Source organism: Vanessa atalanta, chromosome Z (genome assembly GCF_905147765.1).
Source record: "Vanessa atalanta chromosome Z, ilVanAtal1.2, whole genome shotgun sequence".
Taxonomy (NCBI): Eukaryota; Metazoa; Arthropoda; class Insecta; order Lepidoptera; family Nymphalidae; genus Vanessa; species Vanessa atalanta.
The window spans coordinates 8,755,419-8,776,640 of NC_061902.1; the positions used below are offsets into that span (position 1 = coordinate 8,755,419).

General features: G+C 31.4%; 1 protein-coding gene across 1 annotated transcript in view; it reads left to right on the forward strand.

The window, feature by feature from the left end:
• Positions 1 to 11,053: 11,053 nt before the first annotated feature.
• Positions 11,054 to 21,222, forward strand: part of LOC125075915 (dipeptidase 1-like) — a 77,480-nt gene continuing 67,311 nt past the window's right edge. Inside the window, exon 1 of the mRNA XM_047687762.1 lies at positions 11,054 to 11,118. Within this exon, the coding sequence (XP_047543718.1) occupies positions 11,079 to 11,118 (40 nt within the window). The 5' untranslated portion in view covers positions 11,054 to 11,078. The remainder of the gene's footprint in view (positions 11,119 to 21,222) is intronic.

Consider the following 21,222-nt stretch of genomic DNA (forward strand, 5'->3'; position numbering starts at 1 on the left):
GAGTGCCCAATTTCTAGTCGAGCTTATTAAAAATCACATAATGCGTATGTCGCTTGTACACAAACATATAGATTACGATTTTAATTATCATTTACCGGTGTCAAATGTTGACAGAATTTTATTAACCGGTATGAGCTACATGTTTGACAGTTGAGATTGAGTACGGTCAGCCGGTAGCACTATTGGAGTTGGAAAAATAAATATATATTCATATTTTATTTTATTGCTATATTATTATAAACCTAGTTTAATAAGCTTTTTATGAATGACAAGATAAAGGTAAATTAAAATCACCTTATGTATGTATCAATATTGTTTTATAATGATTGCCGTAAAGATAACACAGCAGTTTCCAGCGATTTGTTTAAAACCAGTTTCTCCTGTTGCGTTTTTTGTTCAACGATCTTTCTTTGGATTTTTTTAATGTAATTTTTCATTCTTACCACGAAACTACCTACTACCTAATTAAATGTATTAATCATGACACACAACCTTTTGTAGATTATAACTGTAGGCAATTCTCACAATTCGGCATCTAAATTGGCATATGAGCATATAGTTTTCACCTTAAATGTCCAGTATTTTTTTGTATGTGGTCGAGTAAACTCTCGACATGGTTGTACTTTACCATATAATGGTCGCCTAGAGATATTGGTTCCATTAGAAATATTAACGATTCCTTACAATAAGAATACGCCATCTACCTTGTGAACTAAGATGTTGTCTCTTATGATGTAGTAACATGGTTTACTCACTCTTCAAATCGGAACACAACAATGGGTACTAAACATTGTTGTTTGGTGGTAAAGCGGACAAGCCAGAACAGAGCTCTCAGAATATATTATTATTATTACAACATTAAGGAGTTCCTTTTTATATAGGTAAATGTATTTGATAACTGGTATATTACTATACTGTTTAATGAATCAATAGTTTTTAATTTTCATAATGTTCTACCAAATTGGAGAATATTATGTAATATATAATACTCGTTGTCTTACATAAGAGCTCCTAAGGACTACGACCGGTCAAGATGCTACGAAGGATTATCATTCCGCCCTACTAAGACTCCTAATAAATTGTGAAAAGGCTTAATATGTTCATGAAATAGGAATTAATATAAACTATTTCTCAGAAGGACTTTCTATGTCTTGATTAACTAACCCTCGGCCTCTAACATTTCGGTAAAATAATACCAATCTAATTTTTAATCAATGCTATTATTATTATTTTAATAGTACAATCTACATATATTGCGCCAAACCATTTTCGTGTTTAACTAAGTACTGATATAATGTAAAGTAACGTTCCCGGGACGTAAGTTTTGACTTATTTGTTTAATTTTTCAGTTAACAGCGTTCCTACGCACGTGATAAGCAGGCAAATTCCGCGATTTCTGTCTACTATACCTTGATAAACCTACTGTACGTTGACAGACAGATCTTAGCTCTATAGTACGTTCGTAAACATCTACATAAATTACTATGTATGTGTAAGTTTTACACTGTCATGATCATTCGGTTTGAAAATCATTTATCGCCTTTTATTTTTGATGGCGTATTAAAGTATATTAAATTATAGAAGCGATACTTCTAATTTTTTGGCGTGTGATGTTAAAAACAATAAAAATATGCGACTACTTTGATCATTTTTTACTAAATAATGTAATATTTGTATGTGATTGTTTTTGAAAGTTAAATTGAATTTCATCCACGAGTTTGGGCATATATAATTATTGCTAAATACAATATGCTTGATTTTTTACAGTAACACAAGAATAACAGACACATATTTTATTTTTAAGGGAGTAGAATAGGACGTTCAAAAAACATACCTTTTTTATCTGGGTCTAAGAATGTAACTCTTGATCTCGGTCGCTCGGTCGTGTCTCTCATGAGGTCGTTGTCTTGAATTTACGTGGGCGATACCGATGTGAAATCTCGGCAGTATTTCTCAGCCTGTCTGGTTGATTGAGTATAACACGTTACTAGATTATTGTAGGCACGATGCGGAACTCAGCTATGATAATAGCCGAATGATACTATAATGTCAACCAGTAGTATCTACCTACGGATACAATGTCGTATTCGGAAATTGGTATTAATAATGTTATTAGAATCAAATTCAGTTTCAGAATCAGAAATATTCGATACGCTTTTTAATAAATAAGCCGTCAATTTAAGGGCGTTGGTATGAAATTGATATGCTTAGATTATAGATTTATAATTACAGATTGTTTTATTTGATAATATGTACTTCTAAAATCTTTAATAGCTGACACATATTAATAAATATTATATAGCGCGTTACTTCAAAATTGTGCTCGGAAGTTTTACGGAACACCATTTGGATTCGAGCAATTAACTATTTTAATATAAAACATAGCACACATGAGCACGGAACTTGTAAACCTTGTTACTTGGTGGTAGGGTTTTTTGCAAGCTCAGTATTCAGTATTGCTGTCTTCCGATTTTAAGGTGGGTGAGCTATTTGCGGATGTGACCACTTACCATCAGATGGCCCATTTGCTCGTCCGCTTACCCGTGTCATAAAAAACTAAAAAACAATCGATACAAAGTAAATGTCCAATTGCAAGCGCTAAGGTCTCCTTTCCTTTTGAGAGGAAGGCGTGGGGATTATTCCACGACACGGTTTCCATGTGAATTAGTGGCTAAATATTGGACAGATTTTTTATCAGACTTATGTAAATTTCTTTCCAAATTTGAGTTGAATTATAAACACAAATTAAGCACATGATAATACAGAGGTGGTTGCCTGGATTTCATCCCACAATACTTGGTTAAGATTCACATTTTCTAACCAATTTTATCTAATATCTTAAATAATTGAAATGAAGAATTATAAGTAAAGCAGAAAATGAAGGTATAAAATACATTCATAATTTAAGTCACATTTGTCGAAATATGCGTTGGCACAGAACGAATAAATGCTACTACGCGAGGAATTATTACATATAACGGTACTTCAGGTCTGTGATGTTGATTGAGAGAAGTGCTTTACTTGCATAAGGCCACCTGACGGTTATGAATTTCACTGATGAGAGAACTACATCAGTGATTCGAGGAATTCAGTCTACTACGTTAAATTGTTGATGTGGCTTCGATCTTTTATCTACCTATATTCGTAAGGTCATTAACTTATTTTATACATTTTATTAATTGTTTTTCTTTCGGATTCACGCCAAAATTACAAATCCTATCATCGTTTCAAAATGGCTAATAGTATATTAATATGGCACTTTTTTATAATAGCTTTGTATGTCGAAGTAGCCGAAGAAATAATTGGCTTTCGAACCGTCTGCTTTTGAAGCGCTGAACGAATGCTGCCAAAACTATAATTGATACACAAAAACTTTGTATGAGTGATTTCTAGGTCTCTAACATGTCTACAACAAATATAACACAAGAATACATCTATCTTGGATAAATAAGTCAAAACACTGGTGCAGTATTATTGTTTCAAAATAAAATTATATTTTTGTTATTAATTGCTGTCATCAAAGGATGTTTTAAATATTTTTAAAAAGTTCTTATCTTAATGAATTACCTCAATATGTTTAATGGGTATTCCCCGTCGCTGTAACGGCCTCATTTGGCAAGAGTATCCGATGAAATTTACAATTTGCAGCAATTACGTTAAGTCATACACTTATTGACTGTTTTATAATGATGAAATAATAATTAATAAATGCCCGTCGTTACGTATAATCGATTCGAATTATACATCGATTGCAGAACGCTTAATGTCATTTTTTATCGAAAAACGCCCAACAGAAAACGAAGCTAATATTTTACTCGACCAAAATTAGCTAGAAATAACATAAAATACAGGGTCGAATTGATTTCCTCTATAAAGGTAAACTTTCACGTTATTTGAACGTATTTCTACAGTAATATCGCCGCTTTCGTATTACTAACAGCCCGTGATCATTTTTAAATTGTTCGATAGTTGAGAAATAATCCAAAACCTCTGTTTGTGGTGTTATTTCAATATTTGTTCCTTTAAGATTATTACTCGTAGAAAGCGATGGTTTTAAATTTAGATCGCAAAGAGATATCGGTTTTTATTTACACCTGTTGAACTTGTTCCATTTCCAAGAATGAGTTGATCCTGAAAATTGTAGGGAGCCATGAAATATAAATTTTAATCGTTAATAAGTATTAACCAAACGCGAAAATTATAATGTTTTGCAAACTAGTAATGTTTTTTTTTATAGGGTAGATAAAAAAACCACGGTCAATCTTATAACCTCTTTGGTTTTAGGCACGTGCTCAGCGGTGACAAAAAATGTCGTGACAAAATGTCTCATTATAATCTAGCACTGGAGGAATATGAGAATAATTAATTTTATTATATTAGATGATTCGAATCTGTCTGTGATGTGAAATCCGTTTATAAAAATTATATTTTTGTTCAAAAGGTCATAAATCGTTTATAAGCCTTATTTCTATCTAATAAAAAGTATCTTTAAATTATCTTATAAGTATTCATAGGTAACCGTATGGTTGACATGGAGCTTTTATATTCTTTTAGTTAATAATTATAGAAATTTAAGTTTTAAGTTAATAGGTTAAAGTAAAGTCACGTTGCTTTCTATGTTGACTTCACCAAAAGAATGACAGATACACAAAATCATAGTGCGAAGTCTTATCATAAATGACGTTAGGGTCACTTTGTAACAAAAAATTGGAATCTCATCACAAAAAAACGAGCGTGTAATGTCAGGATGTGATATTAGTCAATTGAAATGTTAAATTTTTAAACCTAAGCCTATCTTGCGTTTCTCATAGGACGCAATTTTATTTTAGGGGCATGTGATGTCAGTAAAAGCTTAACCAAAAGTTTGTGCGATTCGGTGGAATAGTTTTACCATGAAAGAGTAACAGACAGACTGAATTACTATCACATTTATAATTATTATAATTTATATAATTAGTATTGATTACTATGATAATAGGTTCTACTCAAATACGTATAACGTCAATGTTTGTTAGACAACAACTCATTACCCTTTATTGTTTTAAGCAGTGACCCGTGGTCACTCGTATGAGTGACCCAGTAACAGACAGCGTTTTGCCTGTAGGCATATAACAAAGTGACGTGTCAGTGCGTGAACTTCTCAACTTAGATACTTAAGTATAGTACAAAAAGAAAAAGCCATCAAGTAATAATCTTTTAAGTGCTACCTCCGACTGATATTTCTTTACGCGGCCGCCTTCTACGTCATAAAATATTTTTAATATTATCTTTATAATATTAAAAATATTTATAACGATGTGATAATCTGACTTCGTTAGTTATAATGAATCTGTCATATTAAATTTCTCAAATTTTTGTCATCTACAAAAATAATGGCTGGTGATTTATTTAAAAAAATCTAAAAGAAAATTTCATATAAAATTCTTTGCTACAAATATTTCGTTTTTTTTTTTTTTGCGTCATTTAGACATGTGAACTGATAGATCGTCTCTCTCACTGTCGCTATAACTAAATTATAAGATGAACAAAATAACTTTAATTATAATTACTAGCACCTAATATGAGTGATCGTTTTCGAAATTATGTAACATCACGCCACATCTAACACTACCTCCACAGATAGTGGGAGGACTAGTTGATTTCTACCCAGACATTCAGAATTTTAATTTGAATAAAATTATTTTGTAAAAATTAAAATTCTTAATCAATCTGGGAAAAAGGTATTATAAATATGTATAGAATATATAACGTACCTATATATTTAATAAACTTAATTATGTCAAAACAAAACAGCATCAAATCACTGTTAACTCAAATTTTACGTTAAAAATGTCAACGTCTCATTGGTTTTGTTAATTGTCCTGGCCATCGTCAATACCGTCATACCTATAACGATATTGATGCATACAAGACTTTTTTTTCATTTGGTGGGAACGGAACAAGTTCATGGTATTCGCTTGTTGTATACAATACGTTGGGCACGTATTTTGCAATCTCATTGTTATTTTTGATTTAGCGCTTCACGCTATCGCCGTGAACGCGTTCCGTATTACAATCTTCTCATTTTTACTTTTCATTTTATGTTTCTCGTATGTTAGTCCAGCATTTTATAGGTAAATATAAATTTATTTCGCTTTAGTTAACCTATAAAATGTATATTAATTGTATTTAATTGCAATTCGTATATATCTTAATTTTAAAATATTTAACACACATGCTACAAATAAACTATATATCATTTATAAATATAAACAATCTCCAAGCTAGATAGACAATAAACAAACTATTTACTTACATGAAAACTAATGAGAAATTATAAATATAACTTCATAATTTCAGACTTTACTCTGTTTACAAGCATTATATACGAAAATTATTTTGTTAAAATTAAATTCGTCCCCTCTTTCCGGATCACCGTGAGGCTCAGAGTAAATTAATCGCAATGGCTACTCTCTGTGTTGGGAATTTGTAGCCGGAGGCGTCATCTAATTATTAAAAATCATCCAAAAATATAATCATGAAATTAATAAAAGAGTTTTAAACTTTATGTTTGTGCGTTCGTTAAAAATCAAAACAAGAAAACGAACACAAATAGGCACAACAACTGCATGCGATCACTACTGCTCACTAACTAGATATGTGATCTTTTTGAATTAAATTATAATAATCTGCCAATTGCCTTCAAAGAACTGAAATAGATTGCGCTAAAGTCTCTTTTCACTGAGATCAGTTTAAATGTTAAAGAACTTGACGGAATAGGTAGAAAAGTTTACATTACAAAAAATATCTAGTCACAGAAAGATATGTCATCCGGACCGATTCCGGCCACAGCGGTCAATCTCAAGGGAGATCAACCATAATATAGTGCACAAAGACAAAGGTGTACTTTATATTCCCACACCCTCATAATCCGATGGGGTGGCAATTCCAACACGAGCTGAAAGAGCTAAGGCAAAGATCCCATTCGAGGCACGGGAGTGCAAATACTTCCAGACTCCGGGCTGTTACTGAGACTATTTCGTTTTCAAAAATTCAAAAAATTCTTACTGACCTGAGGCTTAAACCCAGGACCTCAAAGTCTATGGCCTTATATTTCGTCACTAAACCTACGTGAGGCAGGCAGTCGTAATAAGTACTGCCCATTCATGCTCAGTAGATGTACTAATAATATATTTTCGTAGTAAGTCAATTTCAGAGATTTTCAGAATATACTTCTGACAGGTTACAAGGTGCATGAACATACTTTGTCTCGTTAAAAAGTATGGATTTTTGACGAAGTTTGTCAACCAAACACGCCAATTTCACGTCAGCACGAACTCGACATGAAAATAAACTTTCTGAAGAATCCAAATAAGTGGATTAATATAATACGAACTATATATCAGTGCAAAGGAAAGTGAAGTGAAGATACTAAAACTAAATAGATTTGCTTTGCCACAAGTAGTGAACCAAAACAGTCTCTCTAGTATTCAGGAGCGACCCTTTTTCTAGAAGTTTTTACACAACGTGAAAAATTATTAGAGTATCGACGTAATCGTAAATTTCACCAGCATCTAATCGTTTCTGTATCATAAATAATACTGGCAGAGATTGGGCTGCAGTGGGTCAACTAACTCTAAACGGAGCCTTTGAAATGTTTCTCTTTACCTTGCTCTAACAATATGATAGTGTGCGTTTATAACGACAAAACAGACTTCACATACTGTAGGGGGATCTCCCGATAAATTCCCATAGTCATCTTCTATATACCCATGGGAGGTAAAAGGGTGGCCTATTATTTACATGGGGTAAGAGTAAAAAACTATATATGTACATTGTACATACGTAAGTAAGAACAAAGATTTAGATTTTAAATGTTAAAGTATAGCAATTGTAAGGATATAGAAATATGTTTTATATTTTAGATTGCGGCGAGACGTGGAGTCTACAGACGTCGCATTGTCTGAGAAACGACTACACTTAATAATAAGCTAAACAAAATACAAACCTAAAATTGCATGTTAGTAGCACGTGTATGAAAAGAGAGAAAATATCTTATAAAGAATTATTTTCTATAAAATGAAATTCTCGTGTATCACATCAATGGTCTTATTTTAAGCCAGGTGTTACTAGGAACCATATCTACTTACTTAATACTTTTATGCAGTAAAACCTCCTTGAACACTACATCTTCAAGAATAAATTTAATGAATATTTATTTTTCACGCTCATTTTCGCTTAGGCATTCGAAGAAAATTTGTTTTCTAAGCGACATATAAATTGACATTAAGGAAAATACACAATAAAAATGATGCGACATTTTGTAAAATACATAAATATATTTTATAAAATACAGCGAATCGTGTTAAAACCGGTTTTCTCTGTATCTTTGCCAAAGGAAGCGGTTATTTGAGATTGGAAGCTAAAACAATGAAATTGCTTTTAAAGTTATTTTTCTGCTTAGTATTGAAATTTAAAATAAAGCTACGTTTCATAAAAAAAATTCAATCGTTTAAAATATATACGAAATAACTTTTAAACATTTTACAAATTAGTACTGAATATATTATTTGCATTACAATTTTTACTTCATTCCTGCTTTATAATAGTAACAAATTGTTTTAATTAATTATTGAATGAATTAACACCAGCAGTATTAATTAAACAAAACACTGATTTCGTCCGATTGTTTTTCATTGAGTTGAGTTTTCCCGTTGGTACATTTTAAACATTAGTAAGTGTAATTATTTTTATGTACGTTGAATATACATTTAACATATTTTCATTTCAACCACATAAATGTGAAATAGTTTGTTATTTTGTAGAAATAAGTGTACATCGCAACACTATGAAATATAGATAACAATATCTAATCTATACAATACGAAACAACGTAACAATATGTATTTTTTTAAAAGCATTTATACTGTATTTGTCGCTCATAACTAGTTAAATTAGCCTTTTAATTAAGAGCCTAGGCATTTTACTAAACAGCGCCATTAAACCAGCGGGATGAGTGATATCAACCAATATATCTTCTAATGAGGTATATATAATATATCTCTACACGACATTACCTTATTCTATATAAATCAAATTTGTTTTAGAGTCTCATACTACAGATGTGCTCAAACTTTAATTTATACAAATTTATTTAACCCAATAATTATGCTCAACTACGCCGTTTCCTCATGGACCGTGACTTTTTAAAGAAGGAGGTTAAGGCCAATTCTCTGTGCCAAAACAATATCTCGCAGACGGAGGTCTCGTCCCTCGCGAACCTGGATCTGTCTCTCTACGTTCTATGCGGGTCGTGCCTCCTACGTATGCTGGGCGTTGTTCCGGTATTGACTGAATCTCAATTCAATAGCGTCGCTATGTAAAACACTAGACTGTTAATTTAATATTTAATTAAGCTTCTCTAAACATTGATGAGAAAATATAAGCGGTAATTAATTTAAAAAAAAGGTAAATACATTTTTTTTATGACATCGTTAACAAAGCACACAGGAAAATTCATGGAAAATGTTTCTAAAATTTGTATAGTATAAATACTTTTTTTAATAGTATAAAACTTAACTTCCACAAAATGGAATCGAAAAAGAAAAATAGACTGCCAATATGTTTCATTATTTAATTTCAAAAGAACGATCGAACGGAAAATTCAGAGAATTTTAGAAAATGCTTCAATATTGGCTTCATGGCTAAGAGCCAAGTTAAACGGTGAAAATTTGACTACGAAGAAAGTTGGAGTTAACCGACCTTAAGATATTATAACCTTCTTTACGGTAAAAATATTTAAACTATCTTTGGTCCATTAGGTTGAAGAATATCTCAATTAAAGTGAATTTTTCGTTGTTTTTATCTTTTATATAATACGAAATAAATTATTGTACATTTGTGGGATCATATCTAATAATACATAGATTCTTGTCTTATAGAAAAATATGACCCTTTAATTAAATGCAGGTATTCATATTAATGTCATTTTATATAACATCAATGAAAATTAATTGTCAGAAAAGAGTTGGTAGCTACTGAGTTTTTGTCGGTTATGAACGGTAGAATCTACATTCCAAGCCGGCAGTAACTTTAAATTTAGTTAATCCTGTAAAATCGAGAAAAGTCGTGAGAGCCTACTAGTTAAAGTAAATGTATGTTGATTTGATTAAATATAAAAATAATGCTATACAAAGTTACTTATAATTACTAAAACTAAACTGTTTTTTAATTATATAAATTATAAAATCCTGATAGTGCTGTTATTGTGTAATGTTTACGTTTATTTACATTAGACAAAGCAAGTTTCCTAAGTCACTACGAAAGTTAACAAACTTTAGAACTACGTGTTAGTTTATCTTGAATTTGCAAGTACGTTATAGTTTGCAATCAAGTGACGCGCATTTCCTCTAAGTGCGCAGATAAAGCAGTCCAATTTTAGTGGACCTTTAAGAACCGGGATGTTTTAGTACGAGTTTCGGGAATAAAGCGAGGTAAGAAGACCTTTGAGGTTGGAAGTGCGTTACTTAAGGCACGTGCCGGGTGAGTTAACCTGCGCACAACTTCGTGAATCAATCAACGTGCTAAGTCTACCCGGCAATCGTTTTAGTGCCTTATACGCATGCGCCAAAAGGTAGGGATGAGACTGTACCCTGACAACCATCAAGAAAATAAACTTACAACTGAGATTGGTAACGAATTCAAGGACTAAAAATTAAATAAGGAGGTTTTTTTAAAGTTTATATCATATTTTATAATAAATATATTGTCATAAATTACAACATGTATTTAAAAGTATCAAAATTCAATGGAGATTATTTATAAAACGACATCGTAATATTTTCTTATTCTATTTGTATTACTAGACCTAAAATAGTAAAATGTTTAAATTTTTCTTATATAGTACGTAAAAAAATTATACGATGAAATGCATTTTATCGTATTGATAATTATATCGATATTTGGGTTATATGTCAGGGTCCTTTGGCGGGACATCACTGTTCACGTCGTGAGAATCCCGCCGAAAGCCATCGTTTCAAACGATTCGTTTGGTACCGCCAGTATCCGCGCGCAACCGGTGTGTGAAACACGCCAGACTCATGTCGCTCACGCAAACCGACGCTCGCAAACACGACCCTGGTAAGTACGAACTTATATTTTAAAAAAAAGCTTTTTTAAAAAAATATACAAATTTTTAATTAAACTAGATATAAAACACCAAAATTTAAATACCGCGTTAATTTTTGCGTGAAACGTGATTTTGATTATTATAATTTTTTTTAATTCAATACTTTTTAGCCTTCTTAAAAATATATCAGTGATCATTTTTATTAATTTTTGTTTTTTAGTGTTCAAATAACAAAATGTAAACTATAACGAAACTAAGTATAATATAAATAAACAACGATTCGAAATAACAAAAAATTAAATTGACGTTTAATGATTAATTTTAACATGACGACAAATGTGTAAGGTACTTAGTAGCTTATTTAATCATCGGGGTGAAATATTATAGTGTTATATTCGAATTTTCTATTGTACATCCGTTACAATAGGCTATTGTTCACACAAGGATGACTGACGTTATACTTACAAAACACAAGCGAATCAAGAAAACAAACTGCGTGTATGTTGTCTGAAGTCTGAAGTGATGTAAAAAATAGAGTTCATTGTTGGTTTAATTTTAACTAAAACAAAATATAACTTAAACTTTACTTTGTAATTCATATTTTGTTCTTTTAAATAAATAAATATTTCAAAATAGTGTTGTTATACGACGCAATGACGTCTACGAATTTAATTTATCGCAAATAATTTAAATATAAATAAATAACTGTTTGTAAATAAATTTATTTTAAAACAGTTTTTTTTTCATATTAAATTATTTCGTTTATATTATTTTCTAAATATCCACAAAAAATTTTTGAAAATCGTGAATCTTAACATTACTATATTAAGTACTTTATACATTTTTAACGACGTTGTACGATTTACGCTTGTATATTTTCGTGTATTCTCGTGTGAGCAAAGAATACATTCATAAATAAATATATTATATTCAAAAATATTACAAAAATAAACGATATTGTTTCAAAGTTTACTATAAAATGATCGTAAATTTCACATCATAAATTTTCATATCAATGGTTTACTCCTTATTTCTACGTTTTGCATAAAATAAACATAATAGCACAGAATATTACTATCACCACCATAATGCACTTGTCGTATTCGATTTGTGCAGTAGGCACACTGTGTGAGCTCCATGAAAAAAGGATTTGGCAGACTTCCGGTCGCCAGTCCGACGCCAACTCGTCTTAGGAATGCTCTTGCTGATGAATTCGAACCCTGTACGGGTTGACGCTACTCGATATGAGGAGCTTAACTTAATTCTCTTCGCTGGTTCTTACGACACCGACGAATCGAGATCGTGTGATTTTTTTTTTTCGAAAATTCTATATATAAAATATTTATCAAATAATAGAAATCACGTTTTGAAAATGCATAATAATATTTGAAAAATCGTGATTACTTTCCGTCTATACAAAGAAGTATAATATATGATTACAATTCTTAAAAAGCTATACGGACTTTAAATTTCAACGAAAATATTATTTATATATAAATCACAATCATAAAGTATTTTTATACGTGGTCACAATTGCTCGTTTGCTAAAGAACCAGTAGTCGTAGGTTCGCTCTAATTCATATAAAATTCAATTATATTTAAACAGTTTTCCGATATTGAAAAATAATAAAACCTAAAGTTACAAAACATTTAAAAAATATCTCGTAATAAACTGAGATGTAAGGGTTTTAATGGCTTTATAATTATTTAAAAATCGTGACGAAGCGAGTGATAGTTATATTTTAACACAACTATCTACTTAAGTATTTTAAATTTCAAACATTAAGCGTAAACGCAAGGATTTCCCAGAAAATGACCGTTTGCTGGAACTGAGCTCACGGAAAGTGTCCATGTTTTCCCGGAACAGTTTTATTTTTCATTATATTAATAATCGTTTATTTGCGATATTATGCGATATCTAATATTCATGATATATTCTTGTCACGGCAGCAAACGAGAAAACTAATTGAATTCATTAATTTCATTCACTAAGTATTCGCGGTAATAATAATCCTCAGAATTACACCTTATTTACAATAATGTATTGTCAATTTATACAAACATAAAAAACCAAACTAAGCTAAATCGAATACTGTATATTAACTAATAGGAGCGTTATATTATTTGGTAACGTCGGACGAAACCAATTAAACGTACAGATGGTAGAGACAAGGCGAAGTAACGATCCTTGAAGCTATTCAAATGTTTATTATTTTGATACAGTTGTATTTACTCTGATACCACAGCCAATGTAAGCGTAACGGTTACCAGTTGTATTAATATTCGAAATAATTGCTGTCTATAAACATTATCCTATAATCATATATTCCAGTCCAATACTTTTAATTCCAATAAGAATAAAAAGCGATTGAACCTACCATTCGCAGTGATACAAAAATGAACGTCAATCGTTCAATATTTTTGTCTCATAAAAAAATGTTTTATTAACGTGTTACGTTTTAATACCACAACAATATTAAAATCAAGTGATACAAAATTTTTAGTTAAAACATAAATTGTCGTTTTATTTTTTCATAATTTTTACATTTTTACATAAGCAGTCTGTAAATTTCCCACTGCTGGGCTAAGGCCTCCTCTCTCACTCTCTCCTCACCACGCTGCTCCAATGCGGGTTGGTGGAATACAAAAGTGGCAGAATTTCGTTGAAATTAGACCCATGCAGGTTTCCTCACGATGTTTTCCTTCACCGCCGAGCACGAGATGAATTACAAACATAAATTTAGCACATGAAAATTCATTGGTGCCTGCCTGGGCTTGAACCCGAAATTATCAGTTAAGATGCACGCGTTCTAACCACTGGGCCATCTCGTTTATTTTTCATAATAAAACTTAAATATAACTAAACAAGAACGTTAAATGCATGCTATTTACATCAATAGTCTAAATTAAAAGCGGGCGAAACTACAGTGTTAAGCTACTTATATACTATTACAATATTATAAAACCTTCACTTAAACGCGCTGAATCTTTGGTATGAATTTTATGTATGTAAGTATAGTAGTTTTTCAGTTATTCTTTATAAAGAAGATTTCATTTATTAGTAAATATTTATTCTTCTCTCATTTAATCTTGTTTGTTGAACGACAACGTTATTAGAAACATAATACATTGAAACAAAATCATTTAGCGTCCAATTAAAACAAAAACTTATGAAATACAAATATCCATTATAGCCTTTGTTTTCGTTTCGAAACAAGAATATCTGCTTTGAATCTCGACACCTTCAATTAACTAGAGGGAAGCCTTAATAAAGATTAGCCTTAATTGTCAGCTCCTATGGCGGAAAGCGCCATAAAAATACTTGATGATATATAAATCTACTTTAGTATAGTTATAAAATATTATATATATTTTCCTTTTTTGCTTGTCAAAGACGATATACGAAACATAACGTTTATTTTACGTTTAAACACACAGGACCGTACATCAAATATTTTATTAAAAATGTTTACCTTTCAAAGACACCGTATGAAAATTAGTAACGAAGGTATTTTTGCCTTTAGTAACAACCTAATAAAAACCGGACTTTATTACACAAATACCCACACATTCTCATTTTACTGAAAATGTTATATAAAATAAATGTCAAAATAACTAATCTAAAAACTTTGAAGCTAATTATGAAAAATGTGTTTTCAAGTTAAGCAATAAAGTAAAACTCGTCGTACGTTGATATGAAGCATCTATTTTTGCGCCTTATTAGTAGGGCCGACATCATACCGTGACGGCAAACGGCCCTGATGTCACGAATATTCTTCACCACCGCTCTTTAAAATTAAAATATATACGAATCTCTATGATTTTTTTTTTAAATCTATAAGAATGCCATATTTATAAAATGAAATGTATAAAATGTATGATAATATAATTATGAATCTCTATTTAGTACTGCTTGTTATAAATAATTATTAAAGTCATAAGGAAAAATAAATCCCGTATAAAAGTTAAGGTTTCGTGTGAAATGAGCTTTGCGCCCCAAGTGCGAAATTTAAACACAAACTATCACGTCTGTGTTAAAGAAAAATTTATATAGAGAACCGTGCACCGCCCCTGGCGGATAATTTATGAAATTACTTTGCCTCCGTCCAAAATTCTTACTTATAAAAACGAACGAGTTTGTTTTTTTAACGGACTTAAAAATATATATGTTCTCAATTAATCTGTATAAACATATTCACGAGGTGTTCACTGAAAATTTTTAAATTTATTACTTAATTTTTTGTAGTTTGTTTAAAAAAAAGTTATTAAATTACACTAGTATTCTCTCGGTTGCAAGTATGATTATTGAATGAACGATAAATATCGTCTATCCCTATTTCGTACTATGTCTGTTATAACTGTTTTCTCTTGGTATGTTGTATGATGTTCGATTAAATTTTTTATTAATATTATTACAAGGAAAGATTTTCAAAATATTTCTAACAAATAAAACTAATAGCAATCAACGTAAGTCCAAAATTATTAATTATATATTTTTCAAGATGCATTGACACTTCTATTGCAGAAAATTAAATTTAATATGATCGATTATTATTGTTTTATGTCATTGTTACCAGCACTATAAGTATATAATTTAATCGGCTTAATGGAACAGACACAAAATTAATTTGAAAGATTTGAATCTTGATATACTAACATAGATCGATCGTAAAAACTAGCAAAAAGGAGTAGAACTAAATATATTTTTAAATTTATAAAAACTTTACTAATCAATAAATAAAATTGTATTTTGCAACAAAAGGCGGACTCAATGCCTGAAGGAATTCCTTTTTGTCTCTTTAGTCAAACCGCTTAAATTATATTTATCTTAAAATAGAGAAAAGGTGACGCAGATTGTTCTAGAATATACTAATCCTTTAAGATATTGGTACGTCCTTAGCGTGGTTCCATATTAGGAGTATTCGCCTGTATAACAATCAGGGCTGGATTTAAGGATTTGGGGGCCCATTTTGGTATGGACCCCGAGGCAATAGCCCCTGATGATTATTAAAATATGCGTTGTATCAACACCATCCCGCCTCTCCGTAGTTTTAGTGTCGAGAATCTTATTAACCGGGTTCTGGGGACCCGGGTACCTCTCTGAAGATATCCAATGCGTAAAAAGGTGCGGGCCCCTGACCTGAAAATCGAATTAAAAATGATGATTCGATTTTAAGCATTACAGTATTGTCTTATACCTTAATTTTACAAATTGCTCACGGATTTGCCTTTAAGATTTTATATAAAAACTTGTATTATAGTGATGTAACAAGAAATTTTAATAAACATGGGAATAAAATACGTGAGTCTGAATAAGGTGAATGTACTGGTTGAATAATATCGTATTATCTTCTAACATAAAATAGAAAACATGTGGCAAAAAAATAATTAAGTAATATACTGTCCTAAATTACTTAATGAGACATCCCGGTTTTATGGATTATGGATAAAATAGTCTCCTCGTTCCACGATATACTACTATATACATTAAAAATTAAAAAACATAAAAAAAAAACTATTAAATAAATAAAAAAAATGAAAAACAAAAGAAAATGCACAACAATATAAAAAAGAATGCAATTATGTCTTGTATAAAAAGTTTTAAATATACTACAAAAGTGTTCGAAGTCGGTGCCAAAACCTTGAAGAATTTTAAGCTTTTTTTTGTTAATTTAAATGCAAGGTTAGCTCGCTGAGTTGTTTATGTGCTAAACGAAACTAAGTAGTTAATTTTTTGGACTTTATTACGTAGTGGGAGAGACTATTTTTGTGATTGTAGTTATACTGGCTCACTTGCTCTTCTAAACGAATACAATAATATTAAGTATTGCGGTACCTACCCAGACTGGTTTGCGCAAAGAATAACCACGAAGTCAGGTAAATATCATAATTGTACTCATTACTAATAGTACTTCTAATTGAAATGGGTCGCTCGCATGATACGAACAAATTAAAAACGCACTCAAGCAAATAAGGACAGTTTCAAATCTGGTATTAATATTTCTTTAGTATTTCAGGCATTTTCTGCCTCGCACAACCACCCTTTGGAACCATCTTTTGCCGGCGGGTTTTTCTGAACCATTACGACTTGGAAACCTTCAATAAAAAAGCGTACACAGTATCTTAAATGCCGGCAACGCACCTGGATCCCTCCCGGTGTTGCAGATATCCATGGGCTATAGTAATCACTTTCCACAGTTTGCTAACTAAACTGTAAAAAAAAAAGTTCAAAATCAGTATTACCATATAATAAACAGTAGAACAGTTTACTTAAAAGAAGATAAATTATTTTCTTAAATCCAGTTACGAACGCTATAAAGGAATCCATATAACCTTCTAACGTATTTAATCAGTTTTTGTCAAACAGATTTCAGTGTTCAAGCGTTAATTAGAAACGTTTTCATTAGAAACTGCTTCTAAAAATATACGACCCGACCCTTAGCAGCTCGGATAGTATTTAACTTAATTGATTTACGAATATGTACTTAATACTATAAAGAGGAAAGATTTGTTTGCTGTAATCGGATAAACTACTAAACACTGAAACTACTAAAAGGAGTTTTGTAATTCTTCACTATAAATCAGCGACTTTAAGGCTTTGAACATAATAATAACATTTGTAAAGGTAGAAGAAAAATCACTATCTAGATGCTATATAATGTTATGGTACCTGAGTTCCATACGAGCGAAGTTGCGGGCACAAGTATTATTTTATAGTACATTGACATCAAAATACTATATAACTCATTATATATGTATGTATCTCATTAGCAGCCTGTAAATTTCCCACTGCTGGGCTAAAGGCCTCTCCCTTTGAGGAGAAGGTTTGAAGCAAATTCCACCACATGCAGGTTTTCCTTCACCGCCGAGCACTAGATGAATTATAAACACAAATTAAGCACATGAAAATTCAGTGGTGCCTGGCTGGGTTTGAACCCGAAATCATCGGTTAAGATGCACGCGTTCTAATATGAATATGTATGTATACTATTTGACATTAAAATTTTCATTTAAAAAAGGTTTCATCATTTTGTCGCCAAATGTAGATGAATGTAGGTGACTTATAGTTTTCATTGAAATTAAATCAAAACAAACCTGTAGGTTATAAACAAACCTACAGGCTTCAAAATTCCTTAAAATATATAAAAAATGTAAACCAACCACCGGTTCGGAAAGTAGATAGTACCGAGAAGAACCCGGAAGAAACTCACTAGCTACTTATCCACCATTTTAATGACAGAGTATGTCAGTAAAAAACAATTAAATTTTTATATATCCTGCCTAGAAATCAATAGACTCCACGCCTTTTTATCTTTAATATTATCTTGTATTGAGTAATATGCCTTATTTATCAATATTTTTTGACATGAACTTCATATTTTTTAATATTAGTAATTGTTGTTTAATAAAATACATATCGTTTGCCGTCACGGCATTAATATATACTAAAATTTCTTCAGATTCATTTGATTCGTAAATATCATACAGCTAAATTTAGTCTGTATTTAAAACAAATGAATACTCTTGTTATGTTAATTATTATAATTAACATAACAAGAGTATTAATTGATTTTGTATATCAAATATTTTTCTCTGAGACATAATTTGAATTGAATCTTCGTATGACAGTTGCTATTATTCTGGGTCAACGTTAAAGTAACAGCAGACGTGTATTTTAAATAATATAACAGTTCCCAAAGGATTGTAGTACTGTCTCTTCATTTACAATGCCTATGAACGAGCACAATCTTACAAGAGCATATCTAACGAGTGTACTTGGTGATAGGTCTTTGTGCAAGCTCGACTCGGTAGGTACCACCTACTTGCCATATATTCTACCGCCAAACAGCAATTAATATTGCTGTGTATCGGTGAGTGAGTGAGCCAAAGTAAATAAAACATTGATGTAATGGTTAATTTTTCTTAGATTACCAACTTGATGTGCCAGCGACTTCGTGCGCGTTTGAATTTAACAAAAAAGTTATTTGTTAATTCAGGCCGTTTTTGTGATATTAAGTCGTTGGTGGGAGGAACCCGCCGTGACGGCGGAGTTGTGGCATGCGCGAGGTCTGCGCGCTGTACTGAACAGTATTTGAACATGAGACCGTGACTTTATTATTATTTTATAAATAATTCTAAAATAAAAGTTGCTCCTTATTACATCGGCTATCTGCCAGTGAAAGTCTCGCCAAAATCGGTCCAGCCGTTCCAGAGATTACATTTGCATTTAAAAAAAGTGGTTATTTTAATATTACAAACATATACTCCAATTTTATTATATGTATAAATAACTATAGGCTATACCCTTACAATTTACTATCAGACAAAAAGTTTTCATCATTTATGATTTTATCAAATGAAGTACCAATGATATTGTGAATTTGTATCCGAAGGTTTTAGTAAATAACATGCACCGCCGACATATTCAGAATTTTTCCCCATTTCCCTCGGGTATGTTGATTTTGGACTTGAACGGTTCGCTCATTCAGCCAGAATGCGACAGCCTTGGCCTACTCCTGTTAAAATAACATTTATTATGTAAGGAAATCGGAGATGATATAATTTTATTCCTTTGCTTATAATCTGGATATGTTTTTTTTTTATCGTAGGAAGTAATATTAACACGCTCATAACTGTGTCACTCCTGAACAAAGACCTCTTAATAATAAGTAATTTAAGGACTTGTTACGTGATACTTCGTTTAGTAGATTAGTAGGATACAAATTTTGCAGAAATTAGATCGTCACGTGGCTCCCATTGTGTTTTTGTTCTATATGTAAATTATTATCTTAACCTATATTTGTTTAAACCGTAAGTGACTTAGTGTGTGCTTAGGCATAAGGGACATCATATTTTACTTAAAAAAAAGCGTATGACGTCATCAGATTAAGATCCAAGTTCTATGTCCGAGAAGGCATCCTCATTAAAATAGATAAATGCAGGAATATCTAGCACTGCATACGCTTACTCTATATCCGTTCCATTAGTCTTAATCTAAATTGTAGTTATATCAGTAATTTTAACCTAAATCTAAGATAATATTAGTAACAGCCTGTAAATTTCCCACTGCTGGGCTAAGGCCTCCTCTCTCTTTGTGGAGAAGGTTAGGAACATATTGCACCACGCTGCCCCAGTGTGGGTCGACGGATTCACATATGGCAGAATTTCGTTGAATTAAGACACACGCAGGTTTTTTAACGATGATTCCCTACATCACCCAACACGGGATGAATTATAAACACAAGAAAAGCTCATGAAAGCACATGAAAATTCAGCGGTGCTTGCCTGGGTTTGAACTCGCAATCATCGATTAAGATGTACGCATTCTAACCACTGGGCCATCTCGGATCTTATCTAAGTCGAGTCCAAATTTCATAAGCGACATTTTCATAGGCGAATTTTCATTAATATCGACAATATCAATATACGCGTTAGCAAAAAATTTATTATTATTCTTTATATTTTGTAAAGTCTGTGCTAGTATTACAAAAGTTTATGAAAATAGTAGAGTTACATAGAGTTACGTAGAGTCTAATATTTATATTATATTTTTCAAAACTAAACCCATATTGTTTCTTTCTAGGTAGGGGGCATCTCGATTATTTTTCTTTTTAAAGTCATCATATTCATAAATTTTAATACCTACCGCACAAGGAGTTGTACAGTAGAATCAACTATAGTAGATAGCTTAGACATTTTCTTAAATTTATAATTAGAAGACATACAAGGATTGACTTTCGGATAATAAAATTTGATGACGTCATACGCCGTTTTGTTAAGTAAAATATTTCGACCCCTACGCCTAAATATACACTAGTTCACTTACGGCTTAAACAAATATAAAACGCATTATTATGTAGTGATAGAGTTACTGCCGACTTCATAGAACCTACTCAACTGAGATACAAAGCCCTAGAACCACTAACTAAATTATCTTTAAGCATCTTTTACAAGAACCAATAACTCAAGCAAAATAAAAAAAATAAACAACAGTAAGAGATTTATAAAGTAACAGGTAGTTTAATTGGTATAGGGGTTTTAAACAAACCTCTCTTTGCTCAGACTTCTCAGAGCAGTTCGCTTAGTTCCGTTCTAATATTTCTTTTCAAGGATGG